We start from the raw sequence: 27,620 nt of genomic DNA, 5'->3' as shown, positions 1-27,620 counted from the left end.
GAGTCTTATTGGGGTAAATAAAATTCGAAGTATACTTAAATTTATTATTTATAAAAATACAAATAACATTCAATAATTTAATCTAAAAGTACATAAGAATATAATTAAATAAATATACATAATATTTTATAAATACTGTAGATTTAACAACATTCAAATTTAGAAAAAGCAGTTTTATAATTCAAATTCGATCGTCAATATTTCACGGAATAATTAACTACATCCTACTTTATATCAAAATTTAAATTAACGAATATTACAAATTAGAAAATGTCCAATTAAATAAATAAACAACATTAACATTTCTCATCTCAATTACGACAGTTGCCACATTTAAACGCAGTCGAAAAGATATAGGAATAAGGTAGTGATTTTGTGCGTTTTTTAATTTGCCTCCTTATCCGATAGTTGAAGCAGAACGCACATGCAACAATAAAACCTTGAGTTGCAGTTATCCCCCTCGCCACAACACCAAGGGTGCTTGAAGAAAGTTCCTCGAATGAATTGACTAAGAAGAACGCCATCGTTAGTGTCAGTAGCAAATGAGAGTGGCACCTGAAAACATATTGATTTGTAATTTATTTCTGACATTAATAATGTTGTTTTGTAGATAGCAAGCTAAAAGTAAATCGGTAGAAGATAACACAAGAAAGGTGAAAGCCCAGAAAAACCATAACCAGGTGCAGCGGTAACAAGTACGAGATTGTAATAATTTATTACCGTCATATTTTTAAAAAATTATCCTGGCCGAGTGGATTTTCCGTGGTACCAATGGCCCACGGTCAGGAATAGTATGAGTATTCCTTGCAGATAACCCACCACCCGAAAACCCACCGTCATACCCGCAGGGGTGTCCGTTATACTACACAAATGACCGGACACCAAATAAAGGATTACTATAAGAATTACGAGTATGCACTGTCTAAACCTAAAAAGTAATTGGAGCAAAATTACGTTTCAATTAGGGATATTCATTAGTGAATCATTTGAACAAGAATTTTAATTATTAAGTGCGTAAGAAACCAACGCAAAACAATCGCTTCCTGTCACGAAATATTTTTGATGTAAAGACATAAGATGTGGTTAAGTTTAAAATTAAGAATTTAGTACTTACATGAAAGTGAATTTTTTCTTGTCCTGGTCCCATTGAATCACCCTGACATCATTTCTGTAAAAAAATTCGGGATTTTGCAGTTGTCTTGTTGTTTGCCATCTATACTCTGTGTCATCTGAAGGATCACTATCAAGTCGAGTCACTCTGGGGTAACTAACTCCAACTGGTGAAGGATCGTTATTTGTAGTTTTCAGCAATATTTCATAATTTTTTAAATTGTTTTCACTTTTGTCAATTTGTAATATTTTGTATTTCATATAACACACACATGCGCACGCAAGTATAATAAACGCAGCACACGGTACAGTGAAGAAAACCACATTGTTCTCTGAAAAAATACAATCAATTCTAGTACATCATTTATAAACAAAATATCAATATCACCTTGAATATCACACTTATTTCCTTTAGTGACTTGTATAATGCCTGACGGCATATTGGGAATTTTATACAGAATTGCTGCCAAAATTGGAAAGATGATGACAATAAGGGAACCCAAAGAGTAAATGCATAACCGTGTCAAATTTTTTTGGTCCGCCTTATAGTTTCTAAAAATGTTAAACGTTTAATCGGTATCACAAACAGTGCTGATTAACTTACAGAATGAGGTAGACGCAATCAGCACACAGTATGAACACCCAGTAATAAGCGGCAATGAGAAGTCCTTGTGTAAAATATCCTAAAATAATAACAGCGTTTTTGCAATATATATCAGAAAATGAAAATAATAGTTCATTTTAAAACTAATTAAAACAAAAATTAAATTACAGAAACATAACTTACCCAAAGTTGAGCAACCTTCCCAATAATACAATATAATCATAGTCAAATATGCAATCGCCATAACTACTGAATAAATACTAAAAATTTGTTTATGAATATGTTTCGTGTCGTACAAAAAGTAGTAATACACTCCAGCCACAACCACAAAACAGAAAAATGATACGCACAAAACTAAAATAACACTTCTTAATTTATCAATTCGTTTGGTTTAAATTAAAAAATTACCTGGAACATACCACTTGCTGAAGACAGAAGCTGAAGCTGACTGCACATTATGGCAAATGATTATGATTTCTGTACCTTCGAATTGGTCAAAACAAAATTTCCCATGTGACAATGCACGCTTGTTAATTGTTTTTACGATCAATGATCCATTTTTTAGTAAATGATAAATGTCCTCCTCGGATAGTCCAAATCTGTAACGAATTTTATTACAACTGTTGGATACATACGTGTTAATTAACTTACTGATTGTCACAGGATTGGTAGTTGTAAACGTAAGGGATAAATGCGAAGTCTGTTGTGTTCAAGGGATCCAGATTAAGATGTGTGGTGTTGTGGTCCAGCACATCTATTGTTATATTAAAACTAGAATCAGTACTTTTTTTTACGCAGCCCTCTGTCGATATCTCCTCGCCAAATGGGCAACATTTGGGAAGTCTCAGTATTGTTTTGTATTCAGTCTACAATAAACAAATTGATGTCATTAAATAAAATTCATTTATTTCTGAGAGAAATAGTATGTAGTTCTTTTAAAAACCGAGAAACTTTTTTGAAAATGTCCGGGTTAAATCACTGTGATCGTATACATCAGAAATCAAAAAATGGTATTGGTTTGAAATTTATATAGCAATTATAACACAACTTGAACTACTTTATTTTGAACAAAATAAATTCCGTTCCGGTTTCCCCGGAAGTGACATTATTTTTGTTATTTTCAATGGAACGCTCTATATACACTCCTGGACAAAAGCTTGGAAATCCTAGAATATAATTGTTTAAAATAGTAAATAAACAATTATAAAAAATAATATTAAAATAAACGCCCTGTATATTAAAAAACAAAGAAAAATAGAAAGAAAGGCTTAGTTTTGCAAAGGAGCATCTTTCGTGGTCCACCGAAAAGTGGGGATTGGTGATATTTACCGATGAATATTAGTTTAAATTATTTGGAAATGATGGCAAGAGTTTTATAAGGCGACCAGTAAGCGTATGATTTCATAAAAAATACCAGTTCCCTACAGTTAAACACAGAGGAGGCAATGTCAATGCTATGCTCATTGGTCCATATTAACGAAAAAATGGATCGATTTGTTTAAGGAAGCATATTAAAGGACCAAATGCTACCTTCCGCGGATAATAATATGCTAAGATGGTTGTTTCAACAGGACAACGATCCCAAGCATGATTCCAAGTACATAAAAGATTGGTTCGAACAAGAAAAAGTAGAAGTTTTGCCATGGCCTTCACAATCACTTAATCTAAACCCTGTAGATCATCTTTGGAATTATTTAGAAAGAAATATACTGTAGCACACAATACAAAATAAGACAGGCCTTCTGAATGGCAAAAAATACCTCCATGAACAAAAGGTATGTAGTAGTCATTCAAGCTGATAGTTACGCAACAAAATATTAATACATTTAGTTGTTTTTGATTTATTATTCGAAAACTAAATTATTTTGAATAAAATCTGTTGTACTTTATAATTTCTTAATAAAAGTAAATATAATTTATAAATATTAGGATTTCTAAACTTTCCTCCAGAAGTGTATTTTTTCTTCATTTTTCACATATAATTGTAAATAAAATGACTACCATGTCCTATACTATAATTTTTAAATTATTAATTTTTTTCCAAAAATTTTGTTAGATTGATGGTCTAACTAAAAAATCTGTAAACCAACCAATTTTGATGCTGACAAGTTCATTTTTGGCATAAACGTTAACGAAGCACCATCCCGAAAAAAGTCAAGTATTCCCAAATTTTACACATAAATAAATAATTTTTGACAAATACTATATTATTAAAATTGCCTATAATAAAATAATTAAATATTATCTCTTTAACATTTCACCTTTCATAAAACGATCTCACATTAACATGTTACATTGTTGCCACATAAAAGTAAACATTTAACAACTGTATTGAAACTTTTAGATAACACTAAATTCCTACATATATATTTTTTCGATTATCAGAATCAACACTTACCTTATTAAATAAATTAGGTACGTCTTCGGTGATTCGCACCTGGGCAAGAGTCCTGTTCTCCTTGTCGGAGTAAACGCAAAGCGTGTCATCCTTTTTCAATACCTGTGAGCTGTCGACAATCAAATTGTGGCCGTCGTACGAATCCAACGTGAATATTGTTTTTCGTACGATACAATCGTCATCTCCCACGGACAGGACGGCGTTCAAACCGTCGTTGTTGAATTTCACATTTGATATGAACAACTCCTTGTTGTTGACCAAAACTATCGGTCCGGAGGTGATGTATTGTCCCGAGAAACCGTCAATTTGTGGCGAAACTGCTTCCTAAAAAACAGCATTTACTATTTAGCTTTGGACGAATTTTATTTAAATTTTCTTACTTGGTTCAAGTGAATTTTCCCCGGACTCGTCTGAAATTACAAAAAAAAGTATATTAATTTGTGAAAATAAGCAAATTTTCTCGTACATCATACGTAGGTATACATGTACATTTTAAAATATATTTTTACCTCCTTTCATCAATCTATTTATGTATAATATATTGAATTGTATCAATAAGTTATGTTAAATAGTACATATGGTAAATTTTATGTTACACTTTCAATTTCATAGTAAAATTTCTTAAAATAACAATTACAATTTTCAAGTCGTTTACGTTACAAGCTTCGTTTATTTATATATTCAACCTCGATGGATAACAAAAATATACTTTTAATAGTACAAATGTGTTTATATATATACTACTTGTGTTAATTTGTTTGTGTTTTGTAAAAAAACAATGACTCAAATTACGTTAGTTTAAAAGTAAGTAACGCAGTTTTTCTTAATAAAAATATATTTTTAGATTCGTTGACGTATTTGTGAATTATCAATCTTAATAGACCACTAAACTGATAATAATAATATTGTATTTAAACTTTTTAATTTTCGTGGTAAGAATGGACAATTATTTTGTCAATGTTGGACAGCAATAAAAAAACATATTGCTTTGTTTTAATATCATTGATCTGCAGCCATTTTGTATTTCATATCCCACTATGATTTTCCTAAAAATGTTGCACTAAACACGAAAATCACACTTTTTTGTGGAAAAATTTTCCTACAAATGAATTTTTAAATTTATTATTTTCAAATTTTGAAGTTGCACTGACATTTTTTGGTGTAACACGGGATCTAATTAACCGATTTGATTAAAGAAGGAATTAAAGATAAATAAACATTCTACAACTTTAATTTATATAATTGTAAGTCCGCTTTTTCGATCAAAAATCAATACCTAAAATTCACATACCACGTATAAATCACAAGGATAAGCTCAATTTGCTTTTTTTACGTGCGGATGACACTTTTATGAAAAACATAAGCTACTGTTAAATAAATACAAATTTATTTATATTTTCAGCTTTATTCACCAAGCAAATCTTTATCTTATCTTATCTCTTACCAACTAAGTCAATGTGGGATTAGTAGTTCTTTATTGAAACATTTAAATTTGGATCTAAAAACACTGTTAATATAAGTTAAGAATAGTACTTAGTGAATTAAGTTGGTTGATGTTTTCTATACAAACTTAATTAATTAATTAATTAATTAAAATAGCTCATATGGTTTATTTAATGTTCCAGGTTTCATTATCGAATATTAAAAATATAACTAAATAATATTCTAGCTAAATAAAACAGAAATTAATTAATTTATAAATTGAAGTAAGTAGTGCATTATCTAATAATGTTTAGTAATTAATAAGCAATAATTAAAATTATTTTAAATGATATTACAACTACAGAAAATTATTTCGACATCTTTTCTAACATAAATATACAAAAAAATATTTCCTAACTCACCAAATAAATATATTTACATCATTTTTAATATATATATTTTTTTAAATTCATTACAGTATTTATTTATTTAATTAGTAGTTTTGTAACGAAACATAAATTTAGGTCTAAAAACATTGTTAAGTTAACGAACAATCCTTTAACACTGTAGTTAGTGGAATAATCTGATTCCATGTATGTTTACGTATAAACTTTGAAATATGTTACAATGATTCACTTTTCATTGGCCAATAAGTAAGTATTAAAAATACATATTTTTATAGTCGTTTATGTTACATATTTTATTTATCTATATATTGAACTGCGAGAAGCAAAAATTTACTTTTCATAGTGTTTTTATCTATATGTAAAATCTCCTAGAATTTGTGTAACAGTGTTTGCATGTGCAATATTTTTATAACAATATCTATGATAATGAGGTATTTAATTATGTTAATTTTAATTACAATATTTATATATGACTTGTGGCAATATTTATATTAAAATGCATGGTTATATAACGTTAACTTAATTGTGAATCATTTTACCATATATACGTTTAAAAATAAGTATAATTTTCTTTAGAATATCTAGATAATTATCTAATTTGATAAAATAGAGGATAAATGTTTTAACTAAAATTATGTTGTAACTACAGAAAATAATTTCAACACATTTTCTAATAAAACTGAATTATTATTTGCCTTAAAGATAAAATACCTTCGCGTCATCAATATTGATAAACCGATATGTAATCAGCAGAACACGACACGTAAATATTTCATACAACTCAAATGACAAATAGTAACCAAATGTGATATAGTGTAAATTTTAACATATTTAAAATATTTCACTGCAAATAATTAATTAAACATAAATTCTGAGAAAACAAACAAAGTATTGATGATTGTGTTTGTTGATTTACCGGTTTGCCTTCAGTCGTCGCCGCAGATTCACTCGTTTGATTACAATTTACCGATTTAACCACCAATAAAACAGTCACTAGGAATTTAACACACCCCATTTTCGCACACTAATTTAAGTCCGACTGCCGATTAATTTTATCAATCAGTTCACATGTTGCTGCGACACGTACACTGAGATTTTTGACATGAAACTATTTTCGATTTTTTCACGTGGGTTTCGTCGCTTCCTCGGTCACAACGGTACTGGCATGGAGTTAGGAAATACCGTATCTAAAGGTACTGAATCGTTTTTATTACAGATAACGATAGTTGTCGGAAACAACTATTTATTTGAAATATAATCGATTCAATACCTCGCCGGTAACACGCCGATGTGTGGAACAAGATGTACTCTAATATATATAAATATTCTGTACCAAGTCACTTATTAAGCCTGTCGCGTTATTTTTCGGTGGTCAAGGTCGAACACACATTCTATTATTGCCAGATATAATTTTAGTTTCTCTTAAAAAGTGTTCAAATGTTCCAAAAATGATTTATTTATTATTTGTTGCATTATCTTGAGATTTTCATTCATTTGATGGCACTATTCTGTACATATATATTTATATGTATAGTTTTATTTTAACAGTTATGACAATTATGACCATAATTTAATATTCTATAGTTGTTGCTAATCAACTTAATTAATTATTCTATCAATTATTATTATATGTTATGACAGGTTAAAAATATTGATGTTAGTTGACATACATTACACATTTTCTTATTATTTTTCATGTTTTAATAAAATATGAAACACTAAAACTATATAATAATTAAACGTTTTAGCAATAATAAAAGTCCAAATTTACCCAAGACAAAAACCCGGACAAAATATTACTTTTGCAAAAGTTAATAAACTTATACAATACAAATGGTATATTTGAAGATATAAACAATTTTGTTAACTAACTCATTATACTATTAATTACCATGAATTCCAGGAACAATTTAAATGAACACGTCACAGTTTCTAGTGCGTTAAAATAATTGATTGGCCCTAATAGAACCCTACATCATATATTATAAATAGATTACAATGAAGGTATTTAAGCCGAATTTATATTTAAACTTTATTTGACTCACAGATTACTACAACATGGTACATGTGGTTTATTTATAAATGAAGGAAATACACATGATAAACATGACTAACAGTTAATAACAAATATATTGTATATTTTGCAAATGGATAATCATCAGTTACGATTATACTTAAAATTATTTTACTTATTTATAAATAATAATTGATTGAAGATATTTCTCTAACGCAAGAAAATCGTTATTTAATTTAATGTAATTTATACATATTATTCTTTACTTCTTAAGTAACCGTCGTATGTGTCCCTTTAGTACTGTAAATTTTGTCTAAAATAATAGTAGCTACTTCAAGTACAGATATTTTATAAATATTATATTAATATTATTTTATATATTAGATGGGGTGAAAAGTAACCTCCTTGGGAATGAAACAATTTTTTTTCTAATTTTTTTTTCATTTTATTCAATGTAGCTTCTTTTGAGATCGATACACTTATTCAGACGATTTTCCAACTTTTTTATCCCGTCCTCCGCGATATGAATTTTTTATTGACGAGCCATCTTTTGAGGTTTGGGAAGAGATAATAGTCCGATGGGGCTAAATCTGGCAAATAAGGTGGATGGAGAAGCAATTGGAGCCTTAAATCGATGCTCTTGTGTGCCGGAGCTTGTCTTGCAAAAACAAATTTTTTTTCGCTTAATGTGAGGCCGTAGTAATTTCTAATAAACATAAAATAATGCCAAAATTCATTAAAAGTATGTAATATTATATAAGACATACACTAGATTTCTTTTAAATTTTTCATTAAAAGGTAAATGTGGTTTAAACATATTATTTTTAATTAAACATATTATGATATTTAATTTAATCTTTATAATTCGTGCAATACACAAAAACAATTGCACATATTTAATAATCACGGTTATTAATCAGTGCATCGAAATATTCTTCATTTTATTGCAACAGTATCAACAGTATTTCGCAATAATTATCATTAAAGACAAAAATAAATTATAATTACTAATTAAATACTAAGTAGCTTAATCAGTTTAGTACAATATAATTCTTAAACATGAAATATGTGTGTAAAAACAAAATCATAAACAAAATTGATGAGACATTTAATTACTTTAATTACTTACAAAATGTTATTAATAGCATTTTCTGATAATTCATAACAAAAAATTGAAAATTGAAAAATAAGACCCAACGTATGATTTGACAAAGGAAAGCAAATTATTATCGTAACCGAATGTTATTTTAAGTTACTAGTATTACAAGTAACAATACAATAAACCATCATGATTAAAAAAATTGTACCTACCTCAAGGAAATCTATTGAAATATCATTATTTTGGCGCCCAACTTTAAAACACAAGCCCACAATACATTATACATGTTAATCGTGTGAAGTGTACGGAAAGTGTACAGACTAAATTGTTGTCAACCTATTTGTACATTGATTAGATACAGTGTGGATTCCACATATTTTTAAATGAATTCTATGTGTGACGATTCAGTAAACATATTACAGTTTTCAATTTAATAGATTCGTCACCATTATGGCCAATATTTTCAAGATTTTGAAATCTGAAAACCGGTATCACTCAAATGTTAATTCGGATACGTGATACGGCGGAGATAAATTGTTGAAATTCATTGAACATAAACATTCAAAAATTAAATTCACAATAGACACAGAAGAATGGATTCTTAATCAAATGGGAGCTTAGCACACACAGTGTTCAGTAAAAAAACTCACACAAATAAATATTTAAGTGGTCTATCGCACCGCCATCCAAAACAGAGACAATCAGTGAAGAACTCATTGATCGATCATAGTTTTCGCTATATGTGACAAGGAATCTCTATATGATATTTTTATTGTACAAAATTATACAGAAAATGTTTCTAAATATACTCACTAACAAAGAAATTGCAACACCAAGAAGGGGATTTTCAAATTTAATATTTTTTTGGTAAAAGAAATATGTTATAGCAAGGAGTAAACGACTAAAATTTGGTAATGTTGTGTATAGGTTTTCCCATGTAAACTTATTTTTTACCACAATTCAAGTAAATATTGATACTAGAGCTCGAGTATATGAATTTTAAAGCGGCCGAATTATTGGTCTACCGGAGGCAGATTTTTTATTTCGACAAATCGATAATAGCACTAACAGAAATTCAACTACGGTTGAGATGTTGTCAAGCGTTGTTTGAGAGTGTCCAAAATCGGAGAAGAGTAGGTACCGGACATCGAAGGGACACAGATGCTGTTCAAGATTGACGTCTAAGACTTATGATTTTTAGAAACCGATTTTCCACAAGCAGATTTTTGGCTAATGAGTGGTTATAAGAACAAGGGCATGTTGTAAGTGTCCGAACGTTTTACCATTGTATAAGGTCATTTGAACTGCAGCATTATCAGTCCCATCTTTTGCTATTTATGACCGCTAAGCATCGAAAACGACGGCTACAGTGGTGTAGAGATCAACATTGGTATGTTGAATGGCATCCGGTCGTCTTCTCTAATGAACTCCATTTTGCTTGAGTGGACATGACAGACGAAAAAGAGTCAGATGACGTTGGGGAGAAACACCTCAACCTCAGTTTGATGTAGGTCACTTTTAATCTTTATTAAAGGCACATGACAGAGCAACGTTATCTTCAGGAAGTAGTGGAGCCGCATGTTCTTCCTTATCTTAATCGGTCCAGGGATCCAATACTTCAGCAATATAATGATCTGCACCATGTTACCAGGGAAGAGACTAATGTGAATCTGATGCCATGGCTAGCCAGATTTCCCGGCCTTTCACTCATAGAACATGTTTAGGATATGATGAGTAGAAAACTAGGAAATTTACCCCAGGTCTTTGAAGGTTTTAAGACAGGAAGTACTCGTAACTTGGGATACTAGACCTCAAGAGGGCATAGACCACCTCATTGAATCAATGCCAAAATCTGCTGGGGAGTGTTTAGACGACTTCGATGGACAAACACATTATTAACTAAATTATTTAAAAAAGTCTAAAATCTTTGATATTTTGTTTCCACATTGTTATAACAATATTCAATTTGAACGCATCCTTTTTTTGTCACTGAGTGGTACACTACATTATTAACGTAAGTTTATGAAAGTTTAAAAATCTACAAAGAAAGATAACTTAGACACAAGGACAACCAATCAATTCTACTTAAATCTGTCTCCTAATCAGCACACATTAATTGTGCAAAAAAAAAAAAAATGATCGACAAAGCTTAAATCCTCTTATATCAATTTATGTTAAAGGTAAACCTGGATAATTATTTAGTAAAATTACATTCACGAATTTTGGATAGTGCTAGGAATAAATATGTAATTTATAGGTATAGTAATAAAATAAAAATTAATGTTTTAAAAGGAAATTTATCCGAAAAATTATAGATTACATTGACTTCTTATTGCTATTGTTATTGAAACCAATTATATTTTTAAACACCTCTGTCTAAAGACAAGTTATAAATAAAACAAATAAAGGTATGTAGTACAATATTCAGGTATAATGTGCATCTTAGAGAAACATTGAGTCATAAAGTCATATAGATTACAATCATTATAAAATATTAAAATGATTTAAATGTAACAGCTTCATAGAAAAAACTGGATAAATTCATATAGACGAAAAACAAATATACATAAAAACAAAGCCATTACAAGAATTGATTAGTCATTTAGTTATTTTTAGACACAGCGCCAAAATATATTTTTATTTTATTGGAAAGTGTTCAATCAATATAATTTTATAATAAATCATAATAATATCAAATGTAAATTCAAATAAGAAAATAAATAACAGTAAGGTAAAAAAATTCAACCCACCTCAACGTACACACCGGAAATATCGGAAGCTTTTATTCTTACGGCCAACACGAAAACGCCTACCCACAACATATCCATCGCGAGAAATAAATCACTTGTTGTGTGAGATGGTTGTAAATTCGTACTAGATAGTTGCGCTGATTAAGCTAAGTGGGGAATCCGTCGATCGCGACGCGACGCGTATTTCCCGCATGCTCCGGATATTAATAAATGAATCAGTAAAACAAACTTTAAAAATCAGTAAAACAAACTTGATTGTTCGCTGAGTCTTTCTTTTACAAACATTTTCTGTATGCCTAGTAAAAACACACTCTAAGTATTATTTAATTATTCTCAACACCAGACCACCTGGTTAACGTGTATGTCTAAATTAAATTTTCCAGCATTAAAATTACTGTGACATTTTTGTTAAGTATAAAATATGTCCAAATTTTTGGAAGTAAATTAATAACTTAAAGACTATTGGGTTTAGATATAGGAAATGGTATTGACATTTTATTTGCAACTAGCTGTACTCGCGACTTCGTCCGATAGCGTGTTGAATACGATCGTTTTCTAGACGGTGATCTCGAGATTCCAAAGATTCTTGAGCCCTTAACAATGAATGACGCGTTCTATCTAATTGTAATCGTTCATTCCTCTCACAACTACTCTCATTCGACCTAGACATGGACATCGGTAATCTACAATTTGTAAGACGACTTTGTAAGACTTATGTTTTTAGAGAGATTTGACTTTCTTTTAGGCATAACTAAATATTAGAAAAAAACAACTATCTACGTTACTAACTAAATAAAATAACCTATAAATAATTTATCAATTTCAATGTAAATCTGAATATTGAACACAAATATACTTAATTTATAATTATTTATAATTATTACTTAAAGGTAAAAAAGGAAAGCAGTAAAAATGTAACAAAATATTTTGAATTAAGATAAGATAAGATAAGAAGAAGGGATCGGTGGAATTATAAAAGATACCTATCAATCAAATCAAACTATCAATCAATCGTTGGTGGGAGAAGTGGTGGGAGGCACCCGACGTGATGGCCCAGTGGTGGCATGCGCGTGAAATGCGCGTGGTACTGAACAGTACTTGATCATTGCAACATTACTTTATTTTTCTAAAATAGAAGTATCCTAAGTTCCCGTCAAAATCGGTCCAGCCATTTCAGAGATTAGCCGGAACAAACAGACAGACAGACAGAGAGACAAAAATTGTAAAAAATGTTATTTTGGTGTATGTACCGTATTTATATTCATATGAATGTTGTAAAAAACGGTTATTTCAATATTACAAACAGACACTCCAATTTTATTTATATGTATAGATTACAAATAGAATTTAAAAATATAAAAATATACACTGCACCGCAAATTTATGGAATATTTACTAAAGTTTGAATATTAACAACAACAACAACATAGAATTTTAATTAATTAATTAGTTTCGACGCTTTGTAAGTACAGTATCCTAAAATTTTCGCCAAAATATTTGTTTTTATTCGTTAAACAGAAAAAAACTAAACATCCACATTTCTTGTAATTTTGGAATAATTAATTTTACACTTCTAACTATATTTTACAGTTTACGATTACATTTTATAATCTTTAAAACGAATATCAGAGCAAATAATCGCAATATTTTAAAAGAAACAAGGAAAAATTCAAAATAAGATGTCAAATCGATTAAATGTAACACAAACGGCGATCTCAAATCACTTTTACGAAACAGGCACCAACGAAAAAAGAGCTGGACAGGGACGAAAAAGAATAACTTCACCACAACAAGACCGATAATTCAGAGTCTAAGCCTTTAGATAAAGGTTTGTAACCAGTACTTTACTGCAGCAACAGTTTTCATTGACTTATAATGTAAAAATAAGCCATGAAACATAAGGAGAGGACTAAAGGAAGAAAAAATAACCCCATACCGTGGGGATCGACTGAATTTCGTTCGAGCGTAATTTCATTGGGGGAAAAACTGAGTGGAGTCATGTATTGTTTAGTGAGTCTAGATTTTCTTTAAATAGCAATGAGTGTCGTAGAAGAGTATATAGGCGATCAAGAAAACGTTACGTTCATGTAATATAGCTGAAACTCGGTGGAGGAGGTAATAGTTTGAGGAGGCGTTAATTTGCAGGCCCATACTGATTGTCATTGCAAATAGGGATATAAGGGAAATCCTAGAACCTCATGTTGTAGCCTTTGATTTGATAATCGACCTCATACAGCAAGAATTGTCAGAAATATGAATTAGCCACTTAGAAGTCCAGTCTTAAATCCGATTGAAAATCTATAGGACGATATTGGAAGACAAATAAGAGCACTTCGGCCACCACCAAACACTTTAAACCAGTTAAAGGAAAAGTTCATAGAAATTTGGAAAGGCACTGATCAGGATATCATAACATTAACTTTAAGTATGAGGCGACGTTGTCAAAAGGTCATTAAGGTACCTGGTGGAAATACTATAAACTTGAAAAATGTTAACATTTTATTATATTAAATTATAACTTTATTTATAAAAAAAATATTAAAAACAGATAATATAAGAGAAGTAACATTTCATATTTGTTAATTTTTAAATGTATTTCATAATGTAGTGTATAATATTTTATTGAAAATATTAAATTCATGTCAATGCCAACAAAACTGAAAATGAAATTTGTTTTTTGTCAATTAGAAAAATTGTTCCAATCAAATTATAATTTCTATAAAAATTTTAGTCTAAATGAATCACTCTAAATAAAATTTTTGAGAATGATTCAGTTTATGAAATTTTTAAGTTGCACACCAAAATTAGATTAAATCGGCTGTCTATTGCTGCTATGTTATTTTAAAATATATGTATTTAAAAATATATCTTAGATGTTAGATAGATTATAAATGAAATAAATAAATACAACTAGCAAAAACTATATATATTACATATATACTAAAATTTTGTATTCTTAAGAAATAATATAAAACTTGCGTCATAAAGTACCACAGAAAACATTCATTCATTTTACGTAAATTATTAACGTAATTTCAATGTAAGGAACACCTCAGTACGAACTCTTATTGAATAATTCAAAATTAAGTCGAAACAGACAAAAACTAGAATTAAGTAAAAAGGTCTAAAGTAATTTAATATAATTAAAATGCCTATTAATTGTGGTTTAAATAATAAATCAGATAGGCGACAACTGAATGTGCGTAGAAACGAAGCCATTACAGGAATTGTTTATTCATTTAGTTATTTTTAGACATTGCACTGAAATATTTTTAATTTTATTGTAAAATGTTATCGATACAATTTTATAATAAATCGTATAAATAATTTGAAAAGAATGAAAATTGAAAGAATAGAACTTTTTATCAAAACTTTAAATCGGTAAAATATTCAAATAACAAATTGTTGTATTAAGAATTTTTGACAAACCAAAGCACACGACACAAAATAATAAACCATACATGGGTAAAATGCACCTACCTCAACGTAGACGCTCGAAATATAAGTGACCATGATCAAAACGGTCATCCACCACAGAAACATCGCGGTTACTTGTTGTCTGTGGTGTTCTCAAATTTGAACTAGGCTGTTGCACTGATTACGCTAAGTGGGAATTCCGCCGATAACGAAACGCGGCGACCATATGCATTGGATATTAATGAATGTTTCAGTAACGCAGGAATCAAAAATGGACGATTGAGATTTTTTGATAAATTCTCCTTTTACAAAAGCTTTCTATGTTAATTATTATTTAATTATTGAATCAATATTATGAATTTCCTTTTTATAATATAATCAAATTATTTTTTTAAATAAAATATAATATTAATTTACATTAAAAATAAATCGGGGTATTTGTCTAGCTAAATTATCACAGACGAATTTGAGATACTACTAAGTGCATATACTTCATTTAATTTAAGTTTTAATAAATTAAATACAAACAACAATTTAAAAGTTAATAATTTGAATATTACACTCCTGGACAAAAGTATGGAAGCCCTAGGATATAATTGTTTAAAATAGCATGTTAACATTTTTGAAAATTACTCTTTTCTTCACGAAATTTACAGGACCAAAAGAAAATTAAATAAATTTCTGTAAGCACTCCTGGACAAAAGTTTGGCAACCCTAGGATATAATTGTTTAAAATAGCAAATTAACATTTTTGAAAATTACTCTTTTGTTCACGAAATTTACAGGGTGCAAAGGAAAATTAAATAAATTTCCGATATACACACTTGAACAAATGTTTGGAAACTCTAGGATATAATTATTTAAAATAGCAAGTTAACATTTTTGAAAATTATTCTTTTGTTCACGAAATTTACAGTTCGCAAACGAAAATTAAATAAATTTCTGATATACTCTCCTGAACAAAAGTTTGGAAACCTTAGGATATAATTGTTTAAAATAGCAAACAAACAATAATTATAAAAAATAAAATTAAAATAAACGTTCTGTATCTTATAATACAATATAATAATAATAATAATAATAATAAACAGTTTATACTGCGGTTCATTTCGATATTACAAAAAATATTATAAGAAGTATGTTGACGGTCTTCCAGTATTGTATAGCTTGCTTATTGTAGTATGCGAAAGCAAATCCCAATGGCCTTACGTAAATAAATTGTAGACTTTAGGAATGAGAGACCATATCCAAAATTAAGAATAAATTTGATACTTATGGATTCGTTACGGATAGTCCAAGAGCAGACAGACCTCGCAGTACGAAAACAATTCTTGATAAGCGCATAAAGCCAGATTGACAGCCAGTAATATTCATTAATAATTACTGAAGGGTAACGTACAAATTTTATCCACCAAAGAAGACAGTGGGAGATGGGACTGTTTGGAAGAAAGCCTGCAAAGAACTTCTTATACTAAAGAAAAATAGAAAGGACAAGCTTAGTTTTACAAGAGAGCATCTTTCGTGGTCTAAGTGGGGATTGGTGTTATTTAGCAATTAAAGTAAGTTTAATTTATTGTGGCAAGAGGTTTATAATGCTCACGGTTCCATAAAAAATATCAGTCGCCTACAGTTAAGCACGAAGGGGGCAATGTTATACTATAGGGTTATTTCAATCGATATGGCATTTTTTACAAGTTTTGCCATGGCCTTCACAATCATTGGATCTAAATCCTATAGAACATCTATGGGATTATTTAGAAAGGAATATACGGAATCACACAATAAAAATAATTACTGAAAAAATTTCAAATGGAATGGCAAAAAATACCTCTACAGTTTACTGGAAAATTGGTTGACTCCATGAACAAAAGGTGCGTAGCAACAATGCGTAATGCTTCTATTTGTTTTTGGTTTATTATTCGAAAATTAAATTATTTAATAAGGTTTCCAAACTTAAATAATATATTAATAAAAGTAAATACAATTTATAGAAGCATTTTTATTAATCTCTTAAACAGGTGATAGAACAAGAATTTTACTTAAGTCATTCATTATTTATTAACTATTCGGATCATAAACAATTCAATGTTAGGGTTTCCAAACTTTTGTCCAGGAGTGTATTTTTTTGAAATTATATATCCGAAAAAATATAGATTTTATCACCTTAATAATTATAATACTGGTATTTTAAAATTGTTGATATTTTTAAAAACCTGCAAGTATCTAAACATTAGTTATAAATGAAATAAACAAATACAACTATCATTTACTTAAGATATGCCAAAATTGTGAATAATTCTTAGGAAATAATGTATAATTTATAGAAATATAGCTTCTCAAAGTTATACAGATTCATGTAAAAGATTAATATGCAACATTTTAAAAGTAAGAACTCCTGTATAATAATATATAGGTGAAGACAAATAAACCTAGAATTAAACAATAAAAGTTCAATAAAGTTTTTTATAACAATTATTATTGTGTATACATTTTAATGAATCTCGATAGACAAAAATTAAATGTGCATAAAAACAAATTCATTAATAATTTTGTTATTTGCAAATACTGCACCCAAATATTCTTCTTCATTCATAAGACCATTTAATAATTAAGTTAAGTTACATATACGAATGCGGGATAGTGCTGAGTAAAATATACAATATAAATATATGAATGTTTTTCTACTGTTGCTTTAAAATTATTAACTTGTTTAAAAATCCATCTTCTACAATATATACAAATAAAATAAACAAATATAACTATAAAATATTTCATGAATAACACCAAAATTGTAAAAGTAAATATAATATCAATATATCAAGATAATTTATAAAAATAATTAATCATTAAGTCGAATCACAGGACCTTATAATTAAATAAAAAAGGTTAATTTTTTTTTCCAAAATAATTTTGTGTATAATATATACTAAAATCTAAAACCAGTTGATTAATCATTTAGTTATTTTTGACGACTTCACCGAGACATTCCTCCTTTTATTGTAAAATGTTATGTCAACGGCATTTCGTAATAATTCATAATGATATGCAACATAAATAAAAAATATTTTAACAACTAGTTTTATTAATTTTGACGTAAATTCAATAAAAATTGGAAAACTTGAACTCATTTTAATCAAAACTATAAATGAATAAAAAAGTAAAATATATAATCATCACACAACATTACCTTAAGAAACCAAAATACACAAATCACAAATGTAAACTATACTACGTAAAATAGTTTGCACTTACTTCAATGTAGATGCCCGAAACATCGGCTTTTATTTGAAGTGCCAACACCAAAACGCATACCAGCAGCAAACGCATCGTGTCAAGTTAGTTGTTGTTTAAGATGTTCGGAAATTCAAACTAGATTGCACGCCAATTGACCTAAGTGGGGATTCCGTTGATTACGTAGCGTTGTGATCAGCGAGTGCTTCGATTATTAAGTAATAAGAACCACAGAAATCGAAAATCGTATTTATGAACATTCGTCGATAAATCCCCCATTTACGAAAATATTCAGCATGTTAATCACACATCTTAAAATTATTTTCATATCAATACGAGAGTGTTGAGATTTATTTGTCGTGTGTCATGTGTTTAAGAAGCCATTACGTATTTAGATTAATTAATTGTAATTATAGTAATTAATATTGTAATTTTGTTGACCGGCCTTCTTAGATAGTTCGTTATTTGTTAAAATAATTTTGCTAATTTTATTAGTTTATATTCAATTATCTTTACAAAAACTGACGTAAAATTCTCCTAATTTTAATAGTTTATATTTAATTATCTTTACAAAAGCAGACATAACTTGTTTTATATAAAGTTATGACAGATAAGAGAGAGTTTGTTATTATTATTACAAGCTTTGAATTGAGTATGTGTGTTCTTAAAATTAATTTTGTTATAATACCTTTCTATTTTTTTAATTCTCATTCCATTTACGCTAATTTTACCCAGACTACTTGTTAAATTGTCAATTTTTGTTTTAATTTACATTGGGTATTATTATGTATTATTATGAAATATTGTTAATAATAATATTTTACAATAAAATGAAGAACATTTCGGTGTATTGACTAAAAATAATTAAATTACTAACTAATTGGTTTCCAAATTTAAGAACACTAAATTCTCTTTTCACATGATTTTTTTGCACTTATTTAAATCTCTTTTTACACGAATTGTTTTGTTTTAACACGATTTTCAATATTCTATGCATTTTTATATTAATGAATTTCAGATATTATTTTTATTTTTTCGAAGTTTAATTTATTTTTTATAATATAAGTAATTAATTAAAATCTTAATTGATATTTCTTAATTTCTTAATTGAACTGTATCAAGAATTGTTTAATATTGTTTAAACCTAATTCTCCTTTTACACGAATTTTTGGGAACGTATCTATCTCGTAAAAAGGGAATTAGGTGTATATAATATTTACTAATTCCAGGTTCTTTGAATTCGATGTAACTTTAATTAATTTAACTTTTAAATAATATACAGGAATCCTTACTGTGAATCCATTCCATCCATTAACCTTATATGATACATTAAGTATTTGATGGTTTAATTTGTTTATATTGTTTATAACTTATTTTAGAAGATAAATTTGTTAATAATTTTATTATACCAACAATATAAAAATATATTTCTAATTTTATGTTGTATATACCTAAACCTAATAGCTTTTGAGTTATTAAATTTGTTTCAAAATCAGATTGATAGTTTACCTAAAATGTTTACAAAACCACTTTAACTAAAGACCATCCTATAAGCCCTTATAGTATAAGGAATCATTATTAATACTCCCAAACTTGATCCAGAATGTTTGTAATCTACGTTTAATTGTATGCATCCCAAAACATCAAAAACATTCTTATATTCCAAGGAACACCGTGCGTTTTAGTATAATTAAAATAAATATTAAATAACATTGTTATAAGCATTCCCTATACACAAAATGAATATTAACAGAGATTTTAGCAAAAATATTATACTTTTTTTATTGACTTCTTCATAACTCAATATTTCTTTAAACTACACAATATTTCCAAAGAATTATTCACAACTTTAGCATACACCTTTAAAAAATAGTATGCATAATAATAATTTTGGGATTCACAATACAAAGATGAATTGAATATATAAAATATGTTAATCCCCTATTTACATTAATTAATTTATTTTTTTTTTTTCGCCGCTTGTTATCTTTTCCAGTTTTCAAATTTATATATCGACGTTTTTCAATATGTCAATATTTAACTGTAATTACACCTTGTTAAATTTTCTTATAATTAGGAAAACCACATATTTTTCATATATAAGTTTATAATAACCCACAATATTTGATTAAAACACATAAAAAACAACAAATAAGCTTCATAAACGAATAAAATATGTAATAGTTGTAAAAACAAAAGAAAATAATAATAAAATTATTACATAACAAAGAAAATAACTTTTTGTGATTGAAAAATATGCTAAAAATTTGAAAAGATACTATATAAAATTAAAAAAAATAAACACTAATGTTTAATCTTTGCAGTAGCAAACTGTTATTCTTGCAATGCATTCAATAAACACATCATGTCAAAATTAAATGTACTGATATTTAGAAAAACAGTGATTAGCCTCAACCTCAGCGGTACATCAAAAATACGGTTATTTATAACCCTGTTTGCATCAAACAACTAAAAGTTCATGCGTAAATTCCATCCGGTTTACTGAGTCATACGTTGAGCAAAAACAAAAGGAACCACCGGTAAGAGTGAAAAATTAGGTGGGTACTGACAAGAAATTGCGTCACTCGGTACAATTGTTGCGTGGCGCCAAAGCACGTATTTTCCCCGCCAAGTGCGTCCATTAAATGCCGTCGGTGTATTTGCTTATTAAAGTGGTCGCCCTTGAATCGGGGGAACTACTACGCGACCTAATAATGTGCGTCGCGACGCTGTGCACTTGCAACCGGCGCACGGTAGTTCTTGTTCGAAATTTCTGAGTGGTTTTTACGAATATAAATAAAAAGTTGGAGGGAGATCAATTCAACAAGTTAACTGATAAATCAAATTATTATTTTTTATCGATAAAATTGTTTCAAAATGTTCTTTCTACTCTTCGGCGCATTAAAGAATACGTTTTGAGTTCTTAGAGAAAAATTTACTTTAAATTTGAAAAAATGTGACTTTTGAGGTTTTTCCTTGAAATTTTTATGAAAATTGTATGCCTATTTTTCATCAAAAGTAGGATATTTTCAACAAAAAAATTGTCAATAACGTAATTTTTTCATTTTTTTATAAAATTAAATTTTGGAGAAAAAATACAAACATTTATTGATTTAAACTTTTTGTTTTTTTTTCCAAGTTTGTAAATAATTAATAGTTTTTTAAATAAACAAGATCAAAAAATTCCATCAATATTTGATATAAATAGAAAAAGCAACTAATGGATATCTCGTAACTCTGAGTAAATTCAGTCGATAATAAATATAACTTTTTCTGTTGATAGTAAAATAGAAATTGTTTAAAACGGAATATTAAAAATTATTTTTTTTTAATCTATCAATATTTTTCGTAAATTACATTAGTGAAATTTGTGAAAAAACTGTATTAGGTTAGGTTAGATTCCTATTTCTTTTTTTATTTTTTTTAAATATTCTATTTTTGATGAGCTTTCTGAAAAAAAAATAAGTAGGCAGTATAAAAAAAATTTCTTCAAAATTTCAAGGAAAAACGATAAAAATCAATATTGTTTAAATTTAAAATTAATTTTACTCTAAGCAATTTTTTTCAGTTTGACCATGACAAGTTTTCATTACATCTAAAAACAGAATATTTATTTTTATAAATTTATGTATATATGAAACGTGAAACTACATTTTAATACAATTGTTCAATTTTCAAAAATTGATAAAAATTGAAAAATTTCGTTATCGATTTTTTTTTTTGAACAAATACTATATTTGATGAACTTTTTGAAAAAAAAATATATATGGTCATATAGATAAAAAAAATTCCATACAAATTTCAAACTGCAAAAATTAGTATTTTTTCAAATTTAAAATTAATTTTTAATTTTTTAATTTTTATAAGATATGTTTTTAAAAATTAAAAATAATTTTAAAGTAACAAGAATACAAAAATATAATTATTAACTAACCTAATCATCCTTTTCTTTCCCATATTTTATAAATATATATATATATTCGTCATTTATGTTTAATTTTGTGTAAAATATCAATAACAATTATTTTGAAATTTCTAGATGTTTATTTCGAATATAAACATAAATTGGAAGGAATTTTTCGTTTCTTAAAATTAATATTTTAATTTAATACTGATAAATCACATATTTCACTTTTATCATACAATATTATTAAATTAAAAAAATATATTAAAAATGTTTATGTAATTAAGTGATTAAATGGAATGAATAATATATTTGTTTATTATTACATAAATCACAAAGTAATAATCACACTGAATACTATCTGAATTTTCTACGCATCAATTGCTAATAATGACTAATGATTTTTTGTTCAACCAAGAACACCTTTACAAAATGTAAATAAAAGAAAACGGCGCTTATACAATTAATGCAATTGATAAGAAAATTATCATTCCTTATTTGGTAAAAACATACTTACATAAATATTGTGAGTATTATGAATCACTAAATTAATTATTTTTCAACATGCCATTAGATACAATGAGGTCTCTCACTGATAACATTTGGTGTCAATGCAATTAAAATTTACTATAAAGTAGACGTGTAAAATGTGGTCTACTATTATATGCGTACTATCAACTATTTTTCAAAAAATATAAAAGAGTCTTGTGATACCTCGATTACAAGGTACAGTGGTGGAAAAAATTAGGGAATGTTTATTTACTTGTTACAAATGTTTTTTAGTGTTTTTCATAATCTGTTGCATGACTATACAAATCTAATCTACTGCAAGATTGGTCCGTTAATCACAATAATTAATATATTTACCGGTTTTTTGTTTAAAAAATAAATAAATTTGGTCTGGAAAAAAGTAAGGATTATTTATAAAAAATTAACAATAACTCAAATATTTAAATATTCTGTGGGGTAACCTTTGGCTTCTATAACTGCTTGGCATCTTTTAAACATTGAATCTATCAGTCTGTGCAATGTGTCAACAGAAATTTGTTGACACTGCTCCAGTGTGGTTTGGAGATGTTCATGTTTGCCTTTGATGTTTTCTGTTCAGATGCGATGCCCTAATATGGTTAATAGGATTTAGATCGGGAGACTGAGTCGGCTATTCAAGCTCAGTTAAGTTTTTCATTAGAAACCATTTTTTAATAATTTTAGACGTGTATTTAGTATTGTTGTCTTGTTGAAATATCCAACGAAGGGGCATCTATTCCTTGGCAAATGGAAATATGGTGTTTCCCAGTATGTACTTGTACAGGATGCATTTTACCCTCCACTTGTATGAAGAGTCGAATGTTTCCACAACCATGTTTAGCCGTAGAAATTTGGTATCTAAAATGGTATCGTTCTCTCACTGGCCGTCTTACAAAATACTCTACCATCCGAACCAAACAAATTAAATTTACTTTCTTTATTCCTAAGAACAGTGTTTCATTTTTTCTGAGTCCATGGCAAGTAGCAATTTGGAAATACCAGACAGACACTCTGTTTTTCTTTGATAACAATGATTTTTTAACTGCAACTCGGCCACGTAGTTCTGCATTAATAAGGCGAATTCTCACTAATCTGCTACTAACATCTAGACAAAATTGTGTTGAAATTTCCTCCATGATTTGTCTTGATATTTTGTGACGATCTTTGAGGGAAAGCCTTTTTATAACTTTGTCTATATTGAGAGTGGTTTTTCGTGGACACCTTGGAGTGGATTTTCAGCACCACCCTGAGTGCAGAATTTACACATAATCTTCGAAACATCACAATATTTAATGTTTTTACCACGTTACATTGCATTCGACAACCTTCACAAAGTTCAACCACTCTTTTCCTAAACTAAAGTGAAAAGTAAACGTGTTTAGGCATTACTACGTTAAAACCGACCGAAATGTTTAAGAATTAAAGAACAACTGACCACAAATAAAATAATATTCCCCACTTTTTTTCAAGTCCAAAAATGTATCTGATAAAAAGACCAAAAACAATGAGGGGCAATAATACGATAAACACAAATTAGCAAATTTGTTAACACCATTACAACTGATATGAAAAATCACACATCATTCCATACTTTTTTCCACCACTGTATTTCCATTTTCTATTCAATGCTATTTTGCTTGCTAAAATCGGTAGATACAGAGATGTGAAATTTATTGATACACCCTATATATTTTTGGGATATTAATAATGGCCCCTTACAGGAGATCCTTGGTTAAAGTGTATGTCAAACATACAACAGCATTAAAAAGGTTTAAGTAAGGTAGAGCCACTTTATTTTCAATAGTATGTAAATAAAAAAGTACTGAAATATACAAGGTGTTCAGTTGAAAGTAAGGAAGTTAGTGTCACTTTTTTGTTCAAAATAAATTAGAAGAGTAGATCAAGTGAATTTAAAATTTCTATAAAATGTATAGCTTTTTTCGTTCTGAATAACGGTCGATTCTATTCATGGTTACGTAGGTAGGCAACCAATGTTACACAAATAACTAAACTTAATAATTAACTATATTAATTACCTATTATTTCATTATTAGTTTTAACTTATGTTAAATATAATCTTTGCCCATATAAATTACGTAATTTACATAAAGCTATGTATCTATTTGTAATTCCTTTATTTGATGCATTATTATTTCCGGCCAAGCAAAAATTAATCACAATTAAATAAGTAAACATATTATTATTTGATTTGTCTGACTTTAAGATAATGTGGTTTATCAGTATCCGTATTTACCTTCATAAAATTATACTTATTAGCAAATTCCAATAAACAGTAACGTTTACTTTGATGATGAATTCATACAACGATGTTTTCGATAAATTGTCTAGACCTTTAGACATTATATCAATGGATTAAATATAATAAATTGTTATAACCCTCTTCCTCTTAGGCTGTTCATTCAATAATTGAAATATGAATGAACTAAACCGTAAAGTTTTGATAATTCGAATAGGGATAATTTTTATCTAAACATAAACCCACTTCCTCTTATGCTGTTCATTCAATATTTCAAATACAAATGAATTAATAGTTTTGATAACCCAATTGATATTAGTTGTTAATTACTTATAATTTTTACTGGAAGTCGAACTCCCAACAAAATATTTGGTGTCAAATTAGATATTTCAAATTTTTGGAGTTGGATCAATTAATCATTTTAATAACTGTATTGATGTAATGCATTTAAGTGATAATTTAAAATATGTAATCATCTTTTAAATAAATATTTAAATCATAACAAAAAAATTAACATAGCAAAATTTGAATATGAATAGTCTATATCCTATTCGGTCAGTAATTTTTGGAGATAGGCGATGACCATAACTATCTGGTCATTCAGTATATGTAGAAGGTTATTTGAACTTAAAGTTTTGATAATTTATTTTTTTATAGGGTTGTCCGTGTTTTCGAATTTCCACAGTATTTGTTCAGTTAACTGTCTCAATTTGCTTTAAAATAATTCTCCCCATTTACCGATTTAAAACCGATTTAAAATAAAAAAAAAAATGCAATTGTGTCAACAACTGTATAGAAAACAAACACAATCACAAACGTAAAACGTGACAACGAACCCCATTAAACAGCACACATGACGAACACCCGATCACGAATGATTTGTATACAAATAATCAACAAAAGCGTCCGCAAATTGCAGCGGCACAACCCCGCACGTTTTTTTATCCGACGGAATGAAAAGCCACCCCGAATTTTTTCCGTTCCCGCATAGACACGCGGAGATTAATCACCCCATAGAGTGTTTCGAAAACGGGGTAGGTGCATGCGTGGCGCCAGCGTAACTACACACACACTAGCCGAGGGGGGTGATTAAAGCGAGGGAATGACGCAATTAAGCCAGACGTCAAAGCTCTATGCGGAGCGAAGTGCATCTAATGGTGTTTTTCTTCGGTCCAATCGATTTGCACACGGACATCAACATCGACGATTTGCGTTGGTTAAATATTACGAAATCGACAAAACAACGAGGTGCAATAATAAATGATTCATTGATTGATCCGTGCGAATAAAACTTCTCATTATTAAAGTGTGGTTGCCATGAACACGAATCGTAGATAAGTCACGTGTTCGAAATTTCAACACCCCCCCCAACACCCGGAAACGTAAGCACTCCGGGCGACAATTAATATCCAGAAAATGGATTTTTTAATATCGCCACAAAACGGACATCAAAGAAAACGCGGAATAAACGCAATGTGGGGGTTGTTTGTCGTAACAAGGGGGTGAAATTGAGAGGTTTTGATAAACTGTTTTTTTTTTTAAGCGGGTGGTTGTGTACTTTTTAATAAACGTCTGGATTATGCATGATTATCAGGGTTTTATTTTTGTCTGTCTGTTTTTTTTAACATTCATAAATATGAAATAGTAAAAATTTATTTGTAACATTATATTACTTCTATCATAATTTCTATCGTAATTTCCGATTTTTAATGTTAAAGCTTTCATATCGACGAACTTCAATCTAATATGTAACTTTGTACTGTGTAAAATTCAAATTGGACATAAAAATGTTATGTTGCTTTATCAAATTTTCTTTACCTTAGGGAAATTTATGGAAACAGATATGTGAAAATAAATCTTTCAGAAAAGTAAAATCAAATTCGTGCGTTCAATTTATCACAAAATGATTCAAAATATACTTCAAAATCTTGTATACTGTTCAGTACTTACTTTCATTATAACAAATTAATATAAATATATAATTTTTATATATAAAAATGGTAGATGAAATTATAATGACAATTCTGATTATATTTAGATATATAAATCTTTGAACTTTAAAGTTTTTAAAGAATGTTTAAATTCTCTAAAACGTAGTTGAATTATTTAAATAATAGTATTTTATACTTATTTAATCATTAGTCAGAAATAAAGTTTATAATAATGATTAGAGTTTATTATATGAAAAACAACTATTTTTATATAAGTGTTTCTATTTTATTCTGTTGTTTTTACTAGTACAGTAATCGCAAATGTTCTGTATTTTATCATTTCAAGAGTTAAATCATAAAAAGTAATGGATTTTTCAGCAAAACATCGATTTTTATTTTTTTTTTTTCAATGTGACGTACAGTTTTAAAAAATTCCTCATAATTTCATCGAAAATTGAATAAGATATTAAAAAAAAAAGTTTCATATTTTTATCGTTATCGTAACATGGTTAAATCAAAATTGAGGAAATAACTTCGTTTTTTTAAGG

At 28.3% G+C, this 27,620-nt stretch overlaps 1 protein-coding gene across 2 annotated transcripts; it reads right to left on the bottom strand.

Moving 5' to 3' along the window:
• Positions 1-31: 31 nt before the first annotated feature.
• LOC109606266 (G-protein coupled receptor Mth2) lies at positions 32-7,217 on the bottom strand. Of its 2 annotated transcripts, XM_049963342.1 has the most exons (11): positions 6,858-7,217; positions 4,493-4,522; positions 4,113-4,436; positions 2,366-2,580; positions 2,123-2,313; positions 1,898-2,068; positions 1,715-1,793; positions 1,499-1,662; positions 1,115-1,442; positions 721-928; positions 445-555 (listed from the first exon to the last, which is right to left on the bottom strand). In XM_049963342.1, exons 1-10 carry the CDS (start codon positions 6,954-6,956, stop codon positions 739-741), a joined length of 1,791 nt encoding a protein of 596 aa, XP_049819299.1. In that variant the 5' UTR covers positions 6,957-7,217; the 3' UTR covers positions 445-555; positions 721-738. The 2 variants fall into 2 exon arrangements, with proteins under 2 accessions (XP_019878392.2, XP_049819299.1); XM_020022833.2 differs by lacking the exon at positions 721-928 and having other exon boundaries at positions 32-555; positions 6,858-7,213.
• Positions 7,218-27,620: the final 20,403 nt, after the last annotated feature.

Source organism: Aethina tumida, chromosome 2 (genome assembly GCF_024364675.1).
Source record: "Aethina tumida isolate Nest 87 chromosome 2, icAetTumi1.1, whole genome shotgun sequence".
Lineage (NCBI taxonomy): Eukaryota > Metazoa > Arthropoda > Insecta > Coleoptera > Nitidulidae > Aethina > Aethina tumida.
This window is presented reverse-complemented; position numbering and strand designations above follow the sequence as displayed.